Source organism: Zingiber officinale, chromosome 11A (assembly GCF_018446385.1).
Source record: "Zingiber officinale cultivar Zhangliang chromosome 11A, Zo_v1.1, whole genome shotgun sequence".
In the NCBI taxonomy this organism is placed as follows: domain Eukaryota; kingdom Viridiplantae; phylum Streptophyta; class Magnoliopsida; order Zingiberales; family Zingiberaceae; genus Zingiber; species Zingiber officinale.
In genome coordinates, this window is record NC_056006.1 from 85,432,868 (window position 1) to 85,453,075 (window position 20,208).

The 20,208-nt window shown below is 36.7% G+C and overlaps 1 protein-coding gene across 1 annotated transcript; it reads right to left on the minus strand.

Annotated features, from left to right (window-relative positions):
* Positions 1–15,562: 15,562 nt before the first annotated feature.
* On the minus strand, positions 15,563–16,691 carry LOC122032012 (probable WRKY transcription factor 17). Its single transcript, XM_042591255.1, has 3 exons — positions 16,176–16,691; positions 15,951–16,079; positions 15,563–15,867 (listed from the first exon to the last, which is right to left on the minus strand). Exons 1-3 carry the CDS (start codon positions 16,619–16,621, stop codon positions 15,717–15,719), a joined length of 726 nt encoding a protein of 241 aa, XP_042447189.1. The 5' UTR covers positions 16,622–16,691; the 3' UTR covers positions 15,563–15,716.
* Positions 16,692–20,208: the final 3,517 nt, after the last annotated feature.

The window sequence follows — 20,208 nt, forward strand, 5'->3', positions numbered from 1 at the left end:
GATGTTGAGTTTCGACCCCATGATCTAATGTGACAACACTCGATGCCTCAACCACCACACGCCCCGAGGGGATGAAGATACTTCCAAAGAAGATAAATATAGTGATATAGAATAGTACATCATTTTGATAATAAATGAAGGAAGAATATCATTCATAGCTATATATATATATATATATATATATATATATATATATATATATATATATATATATGTAGATAGTGGTTAGTTTAGTTTGATGTTTTGATCAACCAATGTTGGTGAAGGTCCTCTTACTGGTTTGTGTTTGATCCTGTAGGAACATTCGCCGGTGAACGTCGCTAGAGTCGACGGCGACGGAAGGCTGCTCAGGAGATGCCACTCAGAAGGTACTCGCACCGAGTCCATGGAAGTGGGCAAGAGGCCGTGTATGAACGTGTGAGGGATTCGATAGGTGCTGGCGCCGAAAGAATCGTCGGGAAAAGTTCGCGCAGGCGTTCAGGTCAACTTGTCAGCCGGGGTGGTTCAGTTCGCTTCAAGCCTACGGAGATCGAGTGCCACGATGCCTGCTCGCTGGCCAACATGTTGGTATTGGACCTTGACATGACCTCATCAGGTGCCTTGCCTTGAAATAGGCAAGAAGTGAGACAACTTCCATAGGTTCTACTCCCAACTTGAGGTGCCTCCTATTAGTTCTCTGGACAAGAGCTATTTTTACATAATTTAGGCTGGGGCTTTTAGAATTACTGGTTGTTCACATGACACTGCTTTTATTTTCAAGCACGTAAGCACAGATCAGAGTACTCCTCGAGTAGAAACTTAGAAACTTTGGAGGAGAAATTTTAGTGCTTTGCTAGTGTCGATCTTTGCCACTTTGCCAACCCTCTTGTCTTAGGTTAAAAAATTCAGAGCCCGATTAAAGTCTATTTTACGCAGTTGTTAGTTAACGAGGTAGTTTTTCCCCGGGTTCGTTTACAGCACCACCCCGAGACTTCTCCGATACAGCACTCTACATGTACGCGGCACCTGGAGTGACCTCTCGCTGCACCTTGCACCACTCGTATAACTCGCTACCATCGTACGAGGATCACGAATGGGAAGCATCCATGGCGGTTATGTTCGTGCAAAGATAAAGAGACTTTCACATACCGGAATGAAAAGGAGGTATTTTTTAAAGGCCGTTTGACATCTTCCTTTTAATAACAAATAGCTAGGTAAGAAATCAAATACAAAGATGCACATGATATTGTTGCAGGCGGAACGGTACCCACTCGGTGTTTTACGACCGTGCCAGCCACATCATTTACTGCAAACCATGAAAAATCACGGAGCTAGGCTTCATCGAAGAGTACCTACGACGGTACTCCGGAATACCCGGACGGCCTACCAATCATGAGAAGGTACCTCTGAGCGCAACTCCACTCGGCGAAATCAAGGTTATAACGCGCAAGACACCTTAGGTAACAGAAGATCTGTTCTGGCTCATTTCGCGCTTCTTCGAGGAACCTCGTGTAGATGCTTCTGGATACTGCATTCATCTGGGGACGAGTGTGTAGTGCTAGAACAATTATTTCACTTTACTCCTCACGGTTTGAATGCTAGAACTAGATTCGCGAGTGAGAGCGACGGAATCAAAGCAAGTCACGGTATCATCCCTTTCATCTAGGCAACAAATTTCTGATCGAAAGACACATCATGAAGGAGGGCAGCTCATCACTACCCGACCAGGGCATAATCGTAGTAGACAGACAAGAGGATGAGAGGAGAGGTGAGACAAATACACATAGTTGCTGTAATCCAGAAGAGGAACCATCAGGTAAAAGTTCACGAGGTTTCAAGTCCTAGACTAGTGTTAGCGACTTAACCATTAGGAGAAGACTCAATGTACGAGCGCATGGAATAAAGCATGGAAGAGGCATGACGCTAGCGAGTGGAAAACAAGAAAGCAGAGCTACGTACCAGCATCGCATCGAGGTAGGTAAATGATCTGCTTGAATCAATCTTTTAGATTTATTAAAGCTCTTTCTATAGAATTAGAAACGCTAAATTTGAAATTGAAAATTGAAATATGATCATCTTAAAGATAAATGTTTTCAAAATCAAAACTTAAAATTTATGGAAAATGGCTGGTATATAAGGAACTTAGGAAAATTCCTAAGGTTATATACTAAGTTTTTGAAGCTAATCACGTAGGTATGAACCTTTATTGGGTTCCAAAATCTTTCTTCCAGTTAAATTTTTAATTTAAAAACTACGCTGAAAATTAAGCAAAATTAACTTTATGAGTTTTGTCAATAGAGTGGTTGTTGCTCGACCGAAGGTGTAGTGCCTCGCCACGACTGGGCTAAAATATTAAAAAATATTTAATTAACTGCGAAAAAGCATTAAACAAGAATTAAAAGCTTTGAAGTTTATCGAAACACTCTACTTAAAATAAGCAAAAAAAATTTTTATGTAAGAAATTTTGAAAATTCTAACTTAAATTTTTGATAAATTTAAAATATTCTAGAAAGCATACATTTGATGTTTTAACATTCAAAAGTAAAGTTTATCTTAATTTTAAAATTCTAAAATTATCTCACTTTTTCGAAAAATTTAAAATATTAGTTAGACTTAGAAATTTTAACCAGAAAATTCATAAAAATTCATTTTTTTCCTTCATAATAATTTTCTCTTATTTGTTCATCTTGTCTTGTGATCAGGAGAAAGGTTAGGGAAGTTAGGAAAATTAAATTTAAAACTTTTATTATTTTTATTTACGGAATTTATACGTATATTTAGTTTATTAATTTCCTTGAAATTACTATTTATGTCTATTTTACTAGCCAGACAGAACTTGCGTAAAAGGGAGATTGTTGACCCGTGGTAGTTTTGATATGATATTGAACAGGGGTTGGTTGAGTCTATGGGTACTCACGTATGCGAGTGTGCGGGGCTTGGGAACAAGTCGGCGGAAGGCGGGCTAGCGGAAGGGCGGCCACGGGGAAGGGAGGCGGGCTCAGTGAAGTCAGGAGGGGCTGCCCGGAAGGAAGTACTCAGTGGGCGTGAAGGCGCGCGGCTTGGAGGTTAGCCCGGGGCAGAGAGGCTCGGCGGGGGTGGGTTGGTGAGCCCTGGCGCCAATCACCCGGAAAACGGGTGTCGAACCAGCTTGCCCGACAAACTCGACGGGCTCCGATGTGAACTAAAAGGTGCCGCAGCCAAAGCGCCTCAACCTTGTCCAAAATGCTTGTTTCAAGCGGATAAGTTTTATCCACTCACCACTTGGGCCGGACCCCTATTGGGCGCGGACCCTTGAGATCGGATTTCAAAGGCTGTTTAAAGCCCCACAGGTAGGAATTACAAACTACATTCAACTCTGTAAGCAATTCCTAGCATTAGTTAAAGCCGAGCAATTAGAGGTAATCAGGCTTCTCGTTGAGGAGAATTTTCTTTGCGCTTTTCAACTTTTGGATTAACAACTCTTGGTTGTAATCGAGTTAAATTATTGCCTTTTATTTACTGTCTCTATTATTTACTACTACATTTTGTTACGAGTTGAAATCGAGGAGGGTAGTTTTTTTTTTGTTTTCACCAATTCACCCCCTCATGTCCATCAATATATATATATATATATATATATATATATATATATATATATATATATATAGGGAGAGAGAGAGAGAGTAATATTCGGTTACGTGCCATCTACCACGTGGTACGGTTCACACGGTTAAGGCCCATGTGATCGTACGATCAGCCATTATGCCCTCCGTGCAAACATTGTCTTACGATAAATAGTGCACAATGTTGGTCCCTATGGTTGTTTTGATGTGATCAACCAAGTTAGGTTAGGTCTTGTTTGATTTTAATCCATGTGTTTAAGTGTGTAGGAGCTAGCGCCAGGGATGGAAGCGAAGAGAGATCAGAGAAGGCCTGGCTAGAAGGGACTACGTGAAGTGAAGTGCGTCAGGAGGATGAAAGAATGTGAAGCAGATGTACCGAGGATGAAAGAGAGGAGCCCTCTTCGGAGAAGGTCGAAAATTGGTTTTAGGAGAGCGCTATAAAGATTAGAGGCTAGAGTGAGAACTTGACTGAAGAAATCTTCAAAAGCAAAGTGAAGGCGTGAATCCTGAGCCGGTCACCAGCCTGAGGCATGGGTGGTGCCCTGGTGACACACTCAAGCCTCCTGACTTTGAGGGCATCCGTCACCCTCAAGCTAATTTGTGATTTATGCAATTTGCTAAAGTTGTATCCTTTTATCGTGGCGCCTCGAGACTCGAGATAGGTTTAGGAACTTTATAAAGGCCTCGGGAGCTAGGAATTATTCATTAAACTCAATTGATTTCCTAGCAACTCTTGAGCTCTAAGTATGTATAAAAGCTGTTCTTGGAGATTCTTAGACGATTATTCCTTGGATTAACAACCATCTAGGTTGTCATCAAGTCAGTCTTCAGTCTATTTTCTATTTCTTTTATTTTATTTGTTATTATTTTATTGTTGCTATTTTAGAGTTGAAAGATTGAGGAGGTATTTTCTTATTGCACAATTCACCTCCCTTACTGCACACCAACAAGTGGTATGGAGCTAGACCGCTTCTAGGGATGACCGCCATCAAGAAGATCAAGATGATGATGGCGGTGCAAGTATTCATCCCACGGAGACTTTGCTACATAAATCTTGAATAGAGGTATTCTTCAAGAATTGATATTCTTTTAGTTATGAAATATGATTTTGAGTCCTAAAGATAAGGAAGAATACAACTAGATGAAAAGGAACAAGCTAATTTCGTGGTCAGCAAGGCAGAGTTTCATCTGCGAAGTTCCATACCCAAGAGGTAAGTCGGATCGGATACAACTCTCTAAAGGCCTTTGGGAAAGATTCCTAGAGCTCCACGAAAGTACAGGTTAGCGCATTCTCGGACTCGACACAAATCTATGAACAAAAGGTAGGATACTCCACTCCAAGATTAAGGAATTAATAACTCAACTGAACAACGGAGAATTGGTAACGTCCCAAGACTGATTTGTTGAATGGGAGTCCTTAGTAGATGCATAATACATCTCTAAGGACTTTGAGGTAAGCACGTTAGAAAATTTCATAATTCTAAACAAATGAAACATCTAGAATCGAAGTCAAATCTCAATGTTGCCCCAAGTGAGATGGATGATCCCGACTCACATCAATCGATGAAACTAAAGACTATTGGTAAGAAAGTTAAATAAGTTTAAAACTAATAAATTTAGATCGCAATTGAGATCAGCATAACGATGGACGATCTGATGCTATAATTGCAGGAAGGGTACATCAAGGATGATCCCAAAATATTAGACAAGGAGAAGTCTCAAAGTCGATGTCCTCTAAATGCAAGAGTCTGCAGGCTACATGGGATGAATCATCCAGATCAAGCCTTCTCGGGATGCGCCAACCATCAAATTGAAGAAGAAACCAGCTCGGAGATGATAGATGATGAAGGGAGAATCATATCAAGAAAGCTATGATGAAGGGGAGCATCAAATAAAGGTAAGTAACGATTCACTCCTAAATAGTCTTTTCATTTTATCAAAATTCTTACAAAAGATTTAGTAAAATCAGAAAAAAAATTGCTGACTTAAAATTAATGTTAGATAATTTAAAATAAAAAAATGATAATTTGAAAATGTAAATTGAAAATCTGAAAACTGATGCATGCTTTAAACCAAACAAATTTCAAAAATCAAAGCTTAGAATTTATGAAAAGTTGAATTGGTATATTAGGAAACATCAGGTATAATTTAGAAAAGTTTTCAAAAGTTATGTACCTCCTAAATACTTGATTAATCCAGTAGGAAGGAACCTATACTGGGTTCCAAAATCTTTTTTAGATTAAATTTTTGGAAGTTAGCGCTTTCACTAAGAAAAATTAAACAGTTAATTTCTTTATGAGATTTTGTCTAAGAAAGTAGTTGTTGCTCCAATAACCAAGAAAGCATAGTATCTCGCCACTGTCTGGAAGTCAAAATATTGAAATAAAATGTTTAATTAACTTTCTGATAAAGCATGAAAATAGAAATTAGATAATGCTTTAACAAGTTTTTTTAACATTTTTTTGGAAATTTCTTAAAAATATTTTGTTTAAATTGCCTAAAGGTTAGAGTTCTTTGTTAACTTAGAATTTATTTTGAAAAAATTCTACCCCGTTTTTACTGTGATCAAAGGGGGAGAGATAGGTATTTTTTAAAAATTAGTACTTAAAAAAAAATTTTGGATAGGAACAAGTTAATATTTTTTTACTTAGAAAATTACAAATTCTATTATTGTAATCTTTATGCTTAAAATGTTAGTTTAGTAATTTCTTTAAATTACTTCTTGTCTATTTTTTTCCTAACTTGAACTTATGTTGATGCACATCAAAAAGGGAGAGATTGTTGGTCCCCGTGGTTGTTTTGATGTGATCAACCAAGTTAGGTTAGATCCTGTTTGGTTTTGATCTGCTACCCTACTATAGCTGGACGCCGGGATCGCTTAATTTCTCTGCGGATTGAAAGTAGTCCTTCCGTCTACTGCCCCAAGAGAGTTTGACCCTGATTCTTCCACTCTGTCTGATTCTTCAACTGGTAAATATGATATATCCATATCTCTTTGGTGCGCGGATAGTCGGTTCAAGTCTCTTCTGTAAGGAAGAAGAAGATGAAGAAATTCTAGCTGAGCACAGTAAAGGAAACGCTACCTTTCCTCTTCAGTCGGTCTAAACACTCCATGTGGTCTCGCGCTTAACTCTCCTTCGGCGGAACGGGCCTCAAGACTCGAGATAGGATTTCCATGAGCTATATAAAGGCCTCTGGAGTTAGGAATTATTCATTAAACTCAGTATTCAATTTTCTAACAACTCTTGAGCTCTCTAAGTGTGAAAAAGCTTCTCCACCTTCAAAGAAGGAGATTCTTAGTGTGTTGTTCAATCGTCTTGGATTAATAATCATCTAGGTTGTAACCAAGTCAAATTACTGAGTCTCTTATTTTCTATTTTTTTATTTTATTTGTTATTATTTTATTGTTACTATTTTAGAGTTGAAAGATCGAGGAGATTATTTTCTTATTGCAAGCAATTCACCTCTCTCCTCTTGTCAGTCCTGCTGCACCAACATACAACATATATAATAGTACTTCTACTCATAGAGTAGAAGACTATATATATATATATATAGTCTTCTACTCTACGAGTAGAAGTACTATTATGGTTTTATCTATCTCAAAGTTTGTGTTTGTTTATGTTCTTCTTCCTATTGTTTGGGAAGGGTTCGTAAAAGTTTATGTTGGAGTTCGTGTTAGACTCATTTTGATTGTGGGGGTAGAAATTAAGAAAAAATAAGTTTTAGGTTATCTAGAGAACTATCTTTCCTATAGATAATTTCTTAACCCTCTAGTTAAGTTATCTATACTTTCTTTCCTCTCGATAGCTTAGGTTATTTTCTGAACTTGGGTTTTAACTTGTAATATTTATTCCCTTTTAAAAGAAGTCGGTGACGTAGAAATGTTAGTAATGTTATTATCGTATTGTTCTATTGAAGTAAGACTTGATAACCTTTTCTAGTTAGCTAGATTTTAGAAAATTGATTTGAGTATTCTGAAGTTTCTTCATAATAAGTATTTTCAAAGTTTAGTTTCTTCATTTATATTTGATATCTTCAAGTATAGTGTGTAAAAGTTTAAATTCTTCTTCTAATTGAATTATGTTTGTTGTAATAACCTCTTTGATTTGAAGTTATATACTTTTGGATTGAAGTTCAAAATTTCTAGGTTTATTTTATTCAATAAATTTTGAAAGGTTTAAAATCTCTTTATTAATAGGGACACTAAGTATATTAATAGGGATACTAAGAAGATTAAGTTGATTAAACTTTTTGTTTAAAGAATATTGTTATTCTTTTAATAAGTGTAAATTTCATCTTATGTCACTTACAATCTATATTAGTTGTGTGAAATTATTGGCTACTTGTTCCATTCCAATATGTGATGAGTTTATTTTTGCTAGGATGCTATAGAACTACCTAAATTAACAAGTCATTAATATTGTTCCTGTGTGAGTTTTCATCATGTAGACAATGATTGAATGTTTTAGATCTAATATAACAACTATATTTAAATTACATATTGATCTGAAGTTTCTTTCTAGCAGTGCCGGATCTGAGATTTCGAGGCTTGAGGCGAGCACAAAATATGGTGCCCTCAAAGCTTAATATTCATATATTTTTTATCGATATAAATATAATAATATTTGAAACATGAAATCTAGGAATAAAATATAGACAAAATATATCATAAAAAATAATGTCATAAGCAAATACTAAAAAAAATCCAAACAAAATATAAAATTCATGTTTCGAACTAGTACTTGAATATTATTTGTCTCACATTTTTTGAATTAAAAGTATTGATTAAATTTGCATAATCAACTTTTTCAATGATTTTTTTCTCAATAGATAATATAGCTAACCCATTTTGTCTTTCTTGCGACATAGTTGATCGAAGATAAATTTTAATCAACTTGAAAAAACTCCTTTCGATAGATGTAACTATAACTGGTATAGTCAGCAAAACTTGATAAGCGATGTAGTCATTTGTGTTGGATCGAGAAGCGCTAGAGGGGGGGAGGGGTGAATAGCGCTCGTGGCTATTTCGTTCGATTTAAAACGTATCAAGTAGATAAATGCAGCGGAAAGGAAAAGAACAAACACGAACATAAGTTGGTTACTTAGTTCGGAGCCTATGGCGACTCCTACTGCAAGGCCCGCGATCGTTGATCGCTTCCGGTGGGCAACAACTATAAGCTCGGAAAAGGTTATTACAAGCTAAGTACAATGTAAAAGAAGTAAAGAAACTTTATATCGACAACAGAATACTGAAAACTAAAGCTTCAGGTTGTCGGGATGTTGTTGTAGTATTTCGGGATTGTCTCGTTAGCAGCTTGTAGCAGAGGAATAGCTTAGAATGTGATATCTCTAGCTGCTGGTCGAGACCCTCTTATATAGGGTGTTCAAGGCGCCACCATTAAACTCCAAGGCGCCTCCAACCCGAAATTTGATCCCGAAATCAACTCTGCGATAAGCCTCTACTCGCTGCCCATTATCCATCTAAAAGTGCCTTCAACGCCACTCCACGATGCCTCCAAGCAGCGGTCCAAGGCGCCTCCAATCCACATAAAGGTGCCTCCAGCTCCACTTCGCAACCAGCTTCAACCTTGCACCCGAGGCATGACTTGCTCTTTTGTTCCTGTAAAATGTGTTAGTCCCAAACATATACCCTGCAAAACAAAATTAGCACATAATAGTCATAAATAAAATATTAACAGTCTCCGGACTGTCCGAGTTTGACTTCGAATTTCCTACCGGAAACCCTAGGTCGACCCGACTCCTCTCGGGAGAGTTACTTGTTGCTAGTGCAATCCTCCAAATCGACCTGACTTTCTTCATGATGCTTTTGATGACTTCGCTCTGGATGCGGATTCCCCCGACCCGCCCAGTTTTCACACAGTTCGCAACACTGTGACTTTCCACCTAGGGTTACCACCCCCAGGACTTTTCAAGCCCTCGATCCGTCAAGACTTTCCGCATAGGGTTACCACCCCCTATGACCTAGGGTTACCACCCTCTAGGGTTTTCCACCTGTCTAACCGCAACTAGGACTTTTGCCTAAGTACACTTAGGACTTTCCTGCAAGCTCATTCAAACTGTTAGATCAAAAAACAACTTAACTTTGAACCCTTTATCATTATCAAAATACGGGTTTGATCGTCGGATGCTTCCCTACCAACAATTTGGATAACAACCATCCATTATTTTCAAATAATTTAGCACACTAATTGCTCTTGTTGCTTCTCCAGATAATGAGTGTCTTAATAACTTTAGTTCTAGAAATAAATCTGATCCATCAACATCGAAACACCCATCATGTGTTAATGAATTTTGAAAATTGACACATGAGCTCAAGAGACCATCATCATCAATAGACAACAACTTCTCCAAACTAAATAAAAATCCAAAGATTTTTTTGTATTTTAGAAATTGCTCAAACCGAATTTCAAGTGAAGAAAGAGCTTGATCAATTATAAATATGAAATAATTAACTCAAAAAGATTCTTTAGGAGATTGAGATATCTTTTCACTATTGATCTTATCAAATTGTCTTTTTCTTCAAATGATGCGCTTTTCTCGAAAAATAGGTTCAATTCCTATTTCACTTGTAATATGTTCAACTACAAGCAAGTTTTGATCAAATCTAGATTTTTTTGAACTCGTAGAGAAAAGAAATAAGCTACTCCCTCTCTTCAGCATGTGAATGTTTGATGAATCTATTGATTTCTTCTCTCTTATTTAACGTTTTTTGAATCGGTCAATTTCTTTTTTATATAATCACGTTTAAAACTAAGATAGAATATTTTTTAGGATATAAATTTAGATATGACTTATTTATCAACTATTACTTATGAACTTCTTAAAAATAAGCTTATGAACATATCAAACTAATAAGTTTTTTAAAAAAATTTGGTGCCCCAAATTTTTTTGGGTCTGAGGTACTTACCTCACTTGTTACACTATAGGTCCGACCTGCTTTCTAGTTGGGAATTGTAAAACTAGATATGTATAGTATAATTTATGAAAGTAGTATGAGAAGTCATTCATTTGTGATCCACGTATTCTTAAGAATATGATAGTAGTTTTTTTGTTTGGGTTGTTTTTTGGGGAGATTTTTGTAGAGATTTTTTATTTTTATTTGCGTTGATTTTTGTGGAGATTTTTTATTTTGGATTGTTATTTTGAAAGACTAGATCAAAGGATAGCTTATTTGTTTTACCCTAGTATTTACTTCTAATGAGCCTGGCCTCCAAGGGCGGAGGCATATAGTAAGGGACCCGGGCTGTAGCCCGGGTCCCAATTTATTATCTAATTATATATATATATATAATTTAAGTTTTATTTTTCTCTTATTTTGTGTATCATTGAATTTTTAGCCCGGTAGCCCATGCCCAACTCAGCCCAGTCCATGTCCTAATTAATTTCTAACCTAATTCCTTGATTATTGGGCGACGGACAAAACAAGATTTGCAATCTTGTTTTGTCCGCCCAATTTATTTCCATAACATTTTATTTTTTTAACAAATTTAAAACGAAACTTAAAAAAGTTTATTTCACATTTTACTTTTTAATTAATTTAAAAGGAAACTTAAAAAAATAAATTGTAATTAATATCCCTAATTCCTTTTTACTCTTCGTCTATTTTTTTTCCCTCCTTGTGCGTTTCTTGCCGCCGACTCATTACTCCTAAGATTCTCACGATTGCTCCTCCGTGACTCCGATTTCTTTAGAGTTTCGCTAATCCCTCTTTTCCTCTCCGGTGATTGCTAGTTTGCTTCGTGATTCTTATTGCTCTCTCTCTTGATTGTTGCACGCCTGCACAAATACGACGTTGCAATTGCTCCACCGATCCTTACCCCTCCTTTTCTCTTCCGCTGTTGCTTCATGATTACTACTACTCTACAATTTCTGTAAGTACAAATAATTGTTATCTATGTTTTAATCTTCAATTAAAATGTTTTTTATTTTGCTTTGATAGCTGATCCCAATTCCTTAGTTTTTTTTTATCACAGTTAATTGAAATGCATGCCTAATCAATAACCTAATTATAAGATTAAAATGCATTCCTAAATCCATCACAGTTAAATGTTTAACCGAATCAAACAACTAGTTTGAAATGTTACAACAAACACAAAATGGTTTGCTTTTATTTGTTTGCTTAGTTTCACTTTTTAACTTTTATTCTATTAATTATTTATTATCTACTATGGCAAGAAATACTTAGTAATGAAATGCATAAATATGCATGATTAAATGCTTAATCAAAGTTGTTAATACAATGTTGAAATTAATTAAAGATTCTTTTACTAGATATACGGCCAAACTTTAATTTTAATTTTAATATGTGGTTACGCTTAAGAAAAGGACAACATATTTCTATTTCTTTTTATTAATCTTTTTCTTAAATAGAATTAAACCAGTTGGTTTCTTAATTATTTTTTACTTTAAATAATGTTGAATTTTTAGCTATTGCAGTTGATATTGAATCTATTTAAGAGAAAGTGAGAATTATGTTAGAAATCATTATTTAAAATTTATAAGATTTTATCATATCAAAATGTGTTTGTCCTAGGTTATTTTAATGTCAAATCAAGAGAGAAAAGGGGGAAATAATATTCTATCATTCTTTAAGCCAAGAATTGATAATCCTTCATCCTCCAAGAGGACCGAGACTAATACATCCATTTCTAACGAAGAGTTCGAACCTCCTTCTAAATCTCAAAGAGTTGAGTTTAATGAAACTTCACTTGAACGAGATCCTGGATTGCGTATTCCCATGTGGAGACATCCTGTTAATCATCGTGATGAAATTAGACGAGCTTATATCAAAATGAGGCCATATCAACCCAAATTGCAGGAGTACCCACGGTTTGAATCAGGAAAGCAACATCGTCGATTTCAATATACATGGTTTAAAAAATTTCCTTGGTTAGAGTACTCTCCTTCAAAGGATGCAGCATTTTGTTTTCCATGCTATCTTTTTGAATTAAGTGAAGCACAACAATCTGCATTTACAATAGAAGGGTTTAAAAGTTGGAAACGCGTTAATGATGGAGCCAAGTGTGCCTTTTTGTCTCAGTGCATAATAAATCTGCAAAATCAGTTGTTGATGTGATGAATGTAACTCGGCATATAGATAAAGTTATGAATCGAGAATTTTCTGAACAGATTCAAAAGAATCGATTAAGACTTGCGGCAACAATTGAGAGTGTCCGTTGGCTTAGTTTGCAAGCATGTGGATTAAGAGGTCATGATGAATCTTCAACTTCTCAAAATTGTGGTAATTTCATTGAGATGCTAAAACTTTTGGGAAAATGGAATGCTAGTATTGGCGATGTAATCTTAGAGAAAGCACCGGGAAATGCAAAATATACCTCACCAGAAGTTCAAAAAGAAATCTTGCATATTATTGGTAATAGAGTCAGAAACAAAATTCGTGCTGAAATTGGAGATTCTAAGTTTTGTATTTTGGTGGATGAAGCGAAGGATATATCTAACAAAGAACAGATGGCTATAATTTTGAGATTTGTTGATGCTCATGGTTTTTTACGGGAGCGTTTTTTCCAAATTGTGCATGTTCATGACACCACAGCTGCAACACTTAAGAAAGAAATATGTGATGTCCTCACCAGATATAATCTAGAAATACACAATATTCGGGGTCAAGGGTATGATGGTGCTAATAACATGTGTGGTGCTTTTAATGTATTGCAAGTTTTATTTTATGTACATTGTTTTGCCCATCGACTCCAACTAGCGTTAGTTGCAGCTGCTGAAAATGAGATCTCTATATGGCTTTTCTTTTCAAATTTGATGACTATTGTTAATCTTGTTACATCTTCGTCCAAACGCAATGCTGAGTTACAATCTGCTCAAGTTAATGAAATTGCACGTTCTGTTGTTGCTGGTGAACGCGAGACTGGACGAGGAGCTAATCAGATTGGTACTTTGCATCGAGTAGGAACCACTCGTTGGAGCTCCCATTTTGATTCTATTTGCGACTTAATAGATAAGTATAATGCAACTATTAATGTGCTTGAAAATATTATCATTGATGGTTCCTCTACTTCGATGCGTGGGGAAGCTGGTGGTTCCTTAATTGTGATGAAATCCTTTCATTTTATTTTTATTTTGCATTTGATGCATAAAATTATGGCGATCACAGATTTACTTTGTCGTGCCTTGCAACAAAAATCTCTTGATATCGTAAATGCAATGGATTTGGTCTCTACAACTAAAGCACTTCTTCTGACATTGAGAAATGATGGTTTTGATATTCTTCTTTCATATGTCAAATCATTTTGCACAAGATTGGATGTTGATATACCGGAGATGAGTGCTCGATATAAGCATTCTAGTCGTTCATGCTAGCAAAAGGATGCCATCACAGTTGAGCATCACTTTCATTATGATATATTTAATGCTGCAATAGATTTTCAATTGGAAGAGTTAAACTCTAGATTCAGTGATGAGACAGTAGAACTTCTTATGCTTAGCTCTGCTTTGGATCCAAAAGATAATTTTAATCGGTTCAACATTGATAATATTTGTAATCTCGCTGAGAAGTATTATCCTGAGGACTTCAGTGAACAGGAAATCCATAATTTGAGATGTCAGCTACAACATTATGAGCTGTGGTTTGTCATGAAAATTTTCAAAAAATGTCCACTATCTCATAATTATGTCAAGGGTTATTTGAAACAAAAAAATTACAGTACTATAATTTGATCGACAAGTTGATTCGTCTAATTTTAACTTTACCTGTTTCTACGGCAACGACAGAAGCATGTTAAAACAATTCTTCGTAATAGAATGGGAGAGGATTTTCTAACCGATTCTATGATTATCTACATTGAAAGAGAGTTTGCTTCAAGTATTGATTCAGATTCTATCATTGATGAATATTATACTTTGAAGAATCGTAGAGCACAACTTCGATAATGTGTATGTATATATGGATCATAAAATAATTTTTTTACTTTGTGAGTTATATGTGCTAATTAATTTTTTTTATTTTTATTTAAGAAGTTGATGGTGTGAAAGTTCTTCAACTGAAAATTGTAGCTGGAGCGCAATTCAAGTGGTTAGTTGATTAGATACATTTTCATATTTATCCCATTACTTGTTATATGTTTCATTGGTTACTCAACCTTTAAAGACTTTTTATTTGTTTGTGTTTGCTACACCTAATATTTTGGATTAATGAGGCGAGATTAGTTTTCCTTTTTATGTTATTGAACTTTATACTGCTAACATTACTGTTGATGCAGCTCATAGTATCATTATCCGCAATGACCCAAGGATTAACTCCAGAGTTACCAACTTGCTTTTATAGTTACCTTTTGTCTAAAATTTGGTGTGATTTCAACTCAGTATTTTAATTACCTATTTGATGTGCTTGTCTAGTCCATAAGTTTTGTGATTCTACTCAAATTTAGACTTCTATAAATCTTTTAATAATTTATATTTTGTTATATTTTTAGTATCTATCATTTTCCTATCTAGTTGATGAATGAGACAATGAGTGTAGTTGTTCTATTTGTCTTGTAAAAATTAGTTTCTAAAATATTTTTGTGGGATAATATTATACGTTTTTCTTAATATTTTTTAAAAAAATATTAAAAAACTTAATGACGGATATTAAATTTCAACGCTAAACAACAGATATTAAATTTTACAGCTAAATTTAACGATGAAATAAAATTTTCTTTACAAAATGCATTAGCGATCAAAATTGTTATGACATATTAGTTTCTAATAATTATTTGTTCATGTCTAATGCATATAAATAATTTTATTTTTCGTTAAAATTTTTTTAGTCCGGATAAATTATAATTCCTAGCTCCGCCATTGCTGGCCTCACAATTGAACCGTTACGGGTCCGTTGACTTTTGGCTACTTGTCTGATGGGGTTATGACTTTGAACGCAGCAGGCCGGTTGAATTTTTGGTTGAACAAAGAACAAAGAACAACGAAGGATTAATGCAAGCAATGAATAAAGGTCGAAAAACAGCCGAGCATTTCGTTGTCGGTCAAAAAGTCTACATTCCACGTTCGCTTTCTTTCTTTACAAGTCAAACGACCCTAAAATAAAAAAAAGAGGAGTAGTAGTCGCCGGCGGAGATGAACCGGTAAACGACGAGGGGAAGGTCAACCGGACGGCTTCTCCACGAAGGTCTTAATCTGGCCGTGCCGGTGCTCCCCATCGTACGTCACGATGAGCATCGCCGGGTCGTCGGGCGCCCGCTCAACGTGCTTCCGAGCAGGGCAGCCCTTAACGCTACTGCACTTGTAGTAGCCCCTGCGAGAACAAGGAAAAAGACGGTTCAGATCGAGCCACGAAGCGAAGGGGCAGAAATCGGACGTTCTAGATCCACTACTGACCTAGGGTAAGGCGAGCCCTTGATGGGCTTCTGCCCGTACTTGCGCCACGAGTACTCGTCCGCCGGGATGTCCGCGTTCCTCGAGCTTATCGCCGGGAGGCGCACGGTAGTTTTGTCACGGTTCTTCTTGCTAAGATGTACCCAAAGGAGAGAGTTTAGCGAGGAGTGGATATTGGCTGGCTAACGTGCGCGGAAAGGGAAGAACAGAGGACGACAGGAGGCGTACCTTTTCTTCGTGCAGTGGCAGCGCCCGGCGGAGGCGGCCGCCTTGAAGTCGCTGGCGGAGTGGGAATGGTCGGCCCCTTGCTTTCGCTTGTTGCAGGACGCGAGCGGCGGCTTCCCAGCTGAAGGAACGACCGCTGCTCCGGCGGCTGCGGGGACGAGAACAGAGGGTCCCGGGCACAACTTGCCGGTCACGCTGCCGTCGCCGCCGGTGAGAGACGACAGGAAAGATGAGCGACGAAAGCGGGCGTGGCCGGTCCGATTCAGGACGGAGATCACCTGCTTGAACCTCGACACCGTCTGATCCGCAATTTCGAGGCAATCCGGCGACGACTGCTGGTGGGAGAGCTGGAATACGAGGCGCTCCAAGCTGCGAAGCCCGACGGCCGCCGCCTCCAGGACGGCCGCCTGTTCATCCCTTTTCCCGTACCCCATCGTATCGACGGCCATCCCCGACGATCCCCCCTAAACCACTGCAAAAATCGTAGCTCCAAGAGAATCAGATCAAGATTTGGAAGAGGAAGAAAGGAAAGGGAGGGCTTAAATAAAGAGATAACTGGTCAACGACAAGGCAGGTTTATAGATCGAACGGCCAATATTTCATCAAGATTCAATTCAACGGGCTGACTTTTGCAATCCCTGGCAAATTGCAGAAGAAGACGTACAAGCGGAAACAAGGGGCGTTGGTTCACGAGTCAACCCTTTGAAAAAATTAATCAAAATAGATTTGTCTTTTTCCCTTCGGAATATTTAAATTTGTGGTTGAAATTTCACCGGTATATGTGTTTCTTATTTGCTGAATAATTGAGGTCTGACTTTGCAAGCAACCATGTTCAGATTTTACTTTAACCGAGATCCGAAGGTAGCCGGTCACCCGCCGTGGGATCCACGGCGGTAGGAGAATCGGTGGTCAACGAATAGCAGGGTTGACCTATGAACGTCACCTAGTAGAGTTAGAATTAGTGGGCCCTCCGTGTCTCCAATGTGGGCGGTATTAAACACGTGGAAGAATCATTAAAGAGATTTGAGTGGAATGAGTAGGAATGGAAAGAGACAGGTCAAAGGAGGAATAGTATTCAATGAGTACGTTGACTTCGAAGCTGATCTTTATTCATGGCCGTGTAAGTGCCTTCTACCGTTAGATTTCATCCAAAAAAGGAAGTGGTCCGGCTTTTGACTTTGGAAACGGAGAGGATTTTTCTACGTGTAGGATTAAGAAGAGAAAACAAAGTCCTCTCGGATGAGTTAACTCATATATGATGATATTACTATCTTAAAGTCTAGAGATTAAATGCTGACTAATGATCTGATGTCAATTTTCTCCATGTGTTATTTAACTATTTAAGTTTAATAGTTATGATTTATCTTTGTTTTTTATTAGTCTGGACTAACGAAATATTTAAGAGCTAACAAATCACCTTATTTTTTTCCACCAAAAATGAATAACAGAAGAGATGAAGTGAAGTCGATTGGCTCAATCTTGTTGCACGAGTACTTGTTAACCTAATCTTTTTGTTTAATCGATGCATTATTGTTGTTTGGTGAAATTCTTTGAAATTTTGCCACAGACTTTTTTTTTATATAAATTCATTAATCAAATTTAAATTCGTCATTTTTAATTGTGCGATTAACTTATTATTTGTTGGAGTCACGCCAAACTCAATTTACTTGTTATTTGTTGATGTCTAAAGACAAAGCTATAGAATTTAATATATCATCTAGCCTTCTAATTTTAATCGATGATGTGGGATAACAATATGTACTATGATAAAATTGAGATTTGAATACAACCACAAGTAAGGTTAACCTGAGACCATCTTAAGGGTCATTGTTTCTTATTTATTATTGGTGTTCCTACAAACACGGAATGATTTATGTAGGATTGGATGATAACCGAAGTTATGTCTCAATCGGAAAGTGTCTAAGAAAAAAGAAACTCTCCAAAATCCTCTTGATTCAAGATGACCAAATCAAAAGAAACTTTTTCTTTATATATCAAGTCTATCAAGAAAGGATCATTCATCTTAAAGTTCATTCATCATTAATAATGCATTAATATTAATGAACCAAATTAACATATCTATATATTGAATCCACATTTAATAATCTAAACTCCCTTCATACATTAAGAATTAGATCACTTAATTGAAGTTTAATTTCTTTAATGATAATTAGTTGTGTGGTAATCAAGTGTAAGCCCACATTATGTTGATTTAAGCCCACCAATGTTGACTTAATCTTTCAATCTCCCAATTGGGTTATACTTGATCTGTTATATACCATACAACTCCTTAGTTGAGTTCAACATGTCAAAATTTTATGGGTTAAATACTTCTTTAAATAATCTGGTCCATTAATTTAATTAATACAGGACTAAGGAAGTCAGAGTTATTATAACTGTAACAAGATTGAACGGTAATCATATTATTGATATAATTAACGACATATATCAAATGTGGATATATAATACAAGAATGACACAAAATTTGATATATAAGTGTCCATTCTCAATAAGTCATCTTTATGATCTAAACCGGCTTCAAATCATATTTACCAAATCTTATAGTAAACTGGAATGATAAATCATGATTCAACTTTATGACTCAAAATTGAGTCTCATATCATATTTATAAAATCGTATACAAAATCATAATAGTAAATCATGATGTTCATATGTCAAAGAGTCAAAACCTTATTCATTCACACGTAAAAACTTTAGTATGTACAATAAGCCAAAACTACATATGAATATTACACCAAAATATAGATTCCTACAACATGGATGTTCTTCTTTTTGTTTGAATACTGAGATAAGGATACAAAGTGAGCACTATAAGATGTGTCATGCCTCAATCTCTCTTTTTCTTGTACACATTAAGCTATGAGCTCATTTAGTGTTCACTTCTCCTTTTGAGTGTTGTAACTTATCTTAAAGGTAGTGACTTGTATAGGCGGAGAGATTAGGATGAGGTTAACAAATAGCACTTTCAGACATTTCTAACTTTAGTGTCTTAAGCCTTAAAATCAAATTTGATATCTCCATGATGTACTTTCTAATGTTACCCTTTATGTTGTACCACATAGATACTAATTTCATGAGAAGTGTAGTAGTCTTGGCCTTTTTGTTTGAGGCGAATTGGTCTACTAACTTTTTAATGAAGGTCTTAGTATCTTCATTCTTAGTTATCAAACCTCTAAGTGATCCCTGAATAAACATCTTTATGATCATAAGACTCATGTGATTTGATTGCTCCTACTTAGCAAAGATCATTTTTTGATCTGCAGTGGAATCAATAGTCAAAGGTGCAGGACGATCATGTGTAAATATAAAGTCTAGATCCATGTAGCCTAATAATACTATTATCCAAAGTTTATGCTTGAAAGTACAAGAATATTGTTGTCACGCCCCGGGGGAGTCCTTGTCCGAAGAAATTTTGGCACCATCTCCCCTGTACAGCTGAAAGAACCAAATCTAAAGCCAGATCAATCGACCGAACTCCCGATGATCAACTTGAAAATAGCAACGGAGGTGGGTCCAACTTTTCCGGGTAACAACAACGATATGTGAAGAAAATAACAACCAACACTAATCATGCGGTACTGATGAGAAGGGTAAATGGCAACCGAGATACAGGAGAAACCAGATTAACTGTGACCATGATAAGTATAACAGTGGTGATAGAGAGGTATCAAAATCCAGACGCATGTCAAACATATGCACCCATCCAAATGCAACGTATGCAAAAACATATTAAGCAATAAATGCATCAAACACAGCAATAAATGCATCATGCATATGATGCCAACGAACATAATCGGTCCGTGACATCATCGCTGGAACTCAAGTCGCCCGATGAGTGGGCGGGACTATCTGTCACCACAAATCATAAATGGGGGTGGCCTCTCATCTCAAACCACGATGGGAGGAATGCTATGCACTGAACACGCTTACACACGACCGGACCAGCTGAGCAATAATCACCGCGGCCACCATTTTGCTACACTATGCAACCAAATGCTACCGCGTCGGCCAGATG

Coding starts and splice junctions, on each gene's coding strand:
- LOC122032012 (XM_042591255.1), bottom strand. CDS start 16,621: ATGGCCGTCGATACGATGGGGTACGGGAAAAGGGATGAACAGGCGGCC. Junction 16,080..16,175: donor TGCCACTGCACGAAGAAAAG/GTACGCCTCCTG, acceptor GGTACATCTTAG/CAAGAAGAACCGTGACAAAA. Junction 15,868..15,950: donor AAGGGCTCGCCTTACCCTAG/GTCAGTAGTGGA, acceptor TTGTTCTCGCAG/GGGCTACTACAAGTGCAGTA.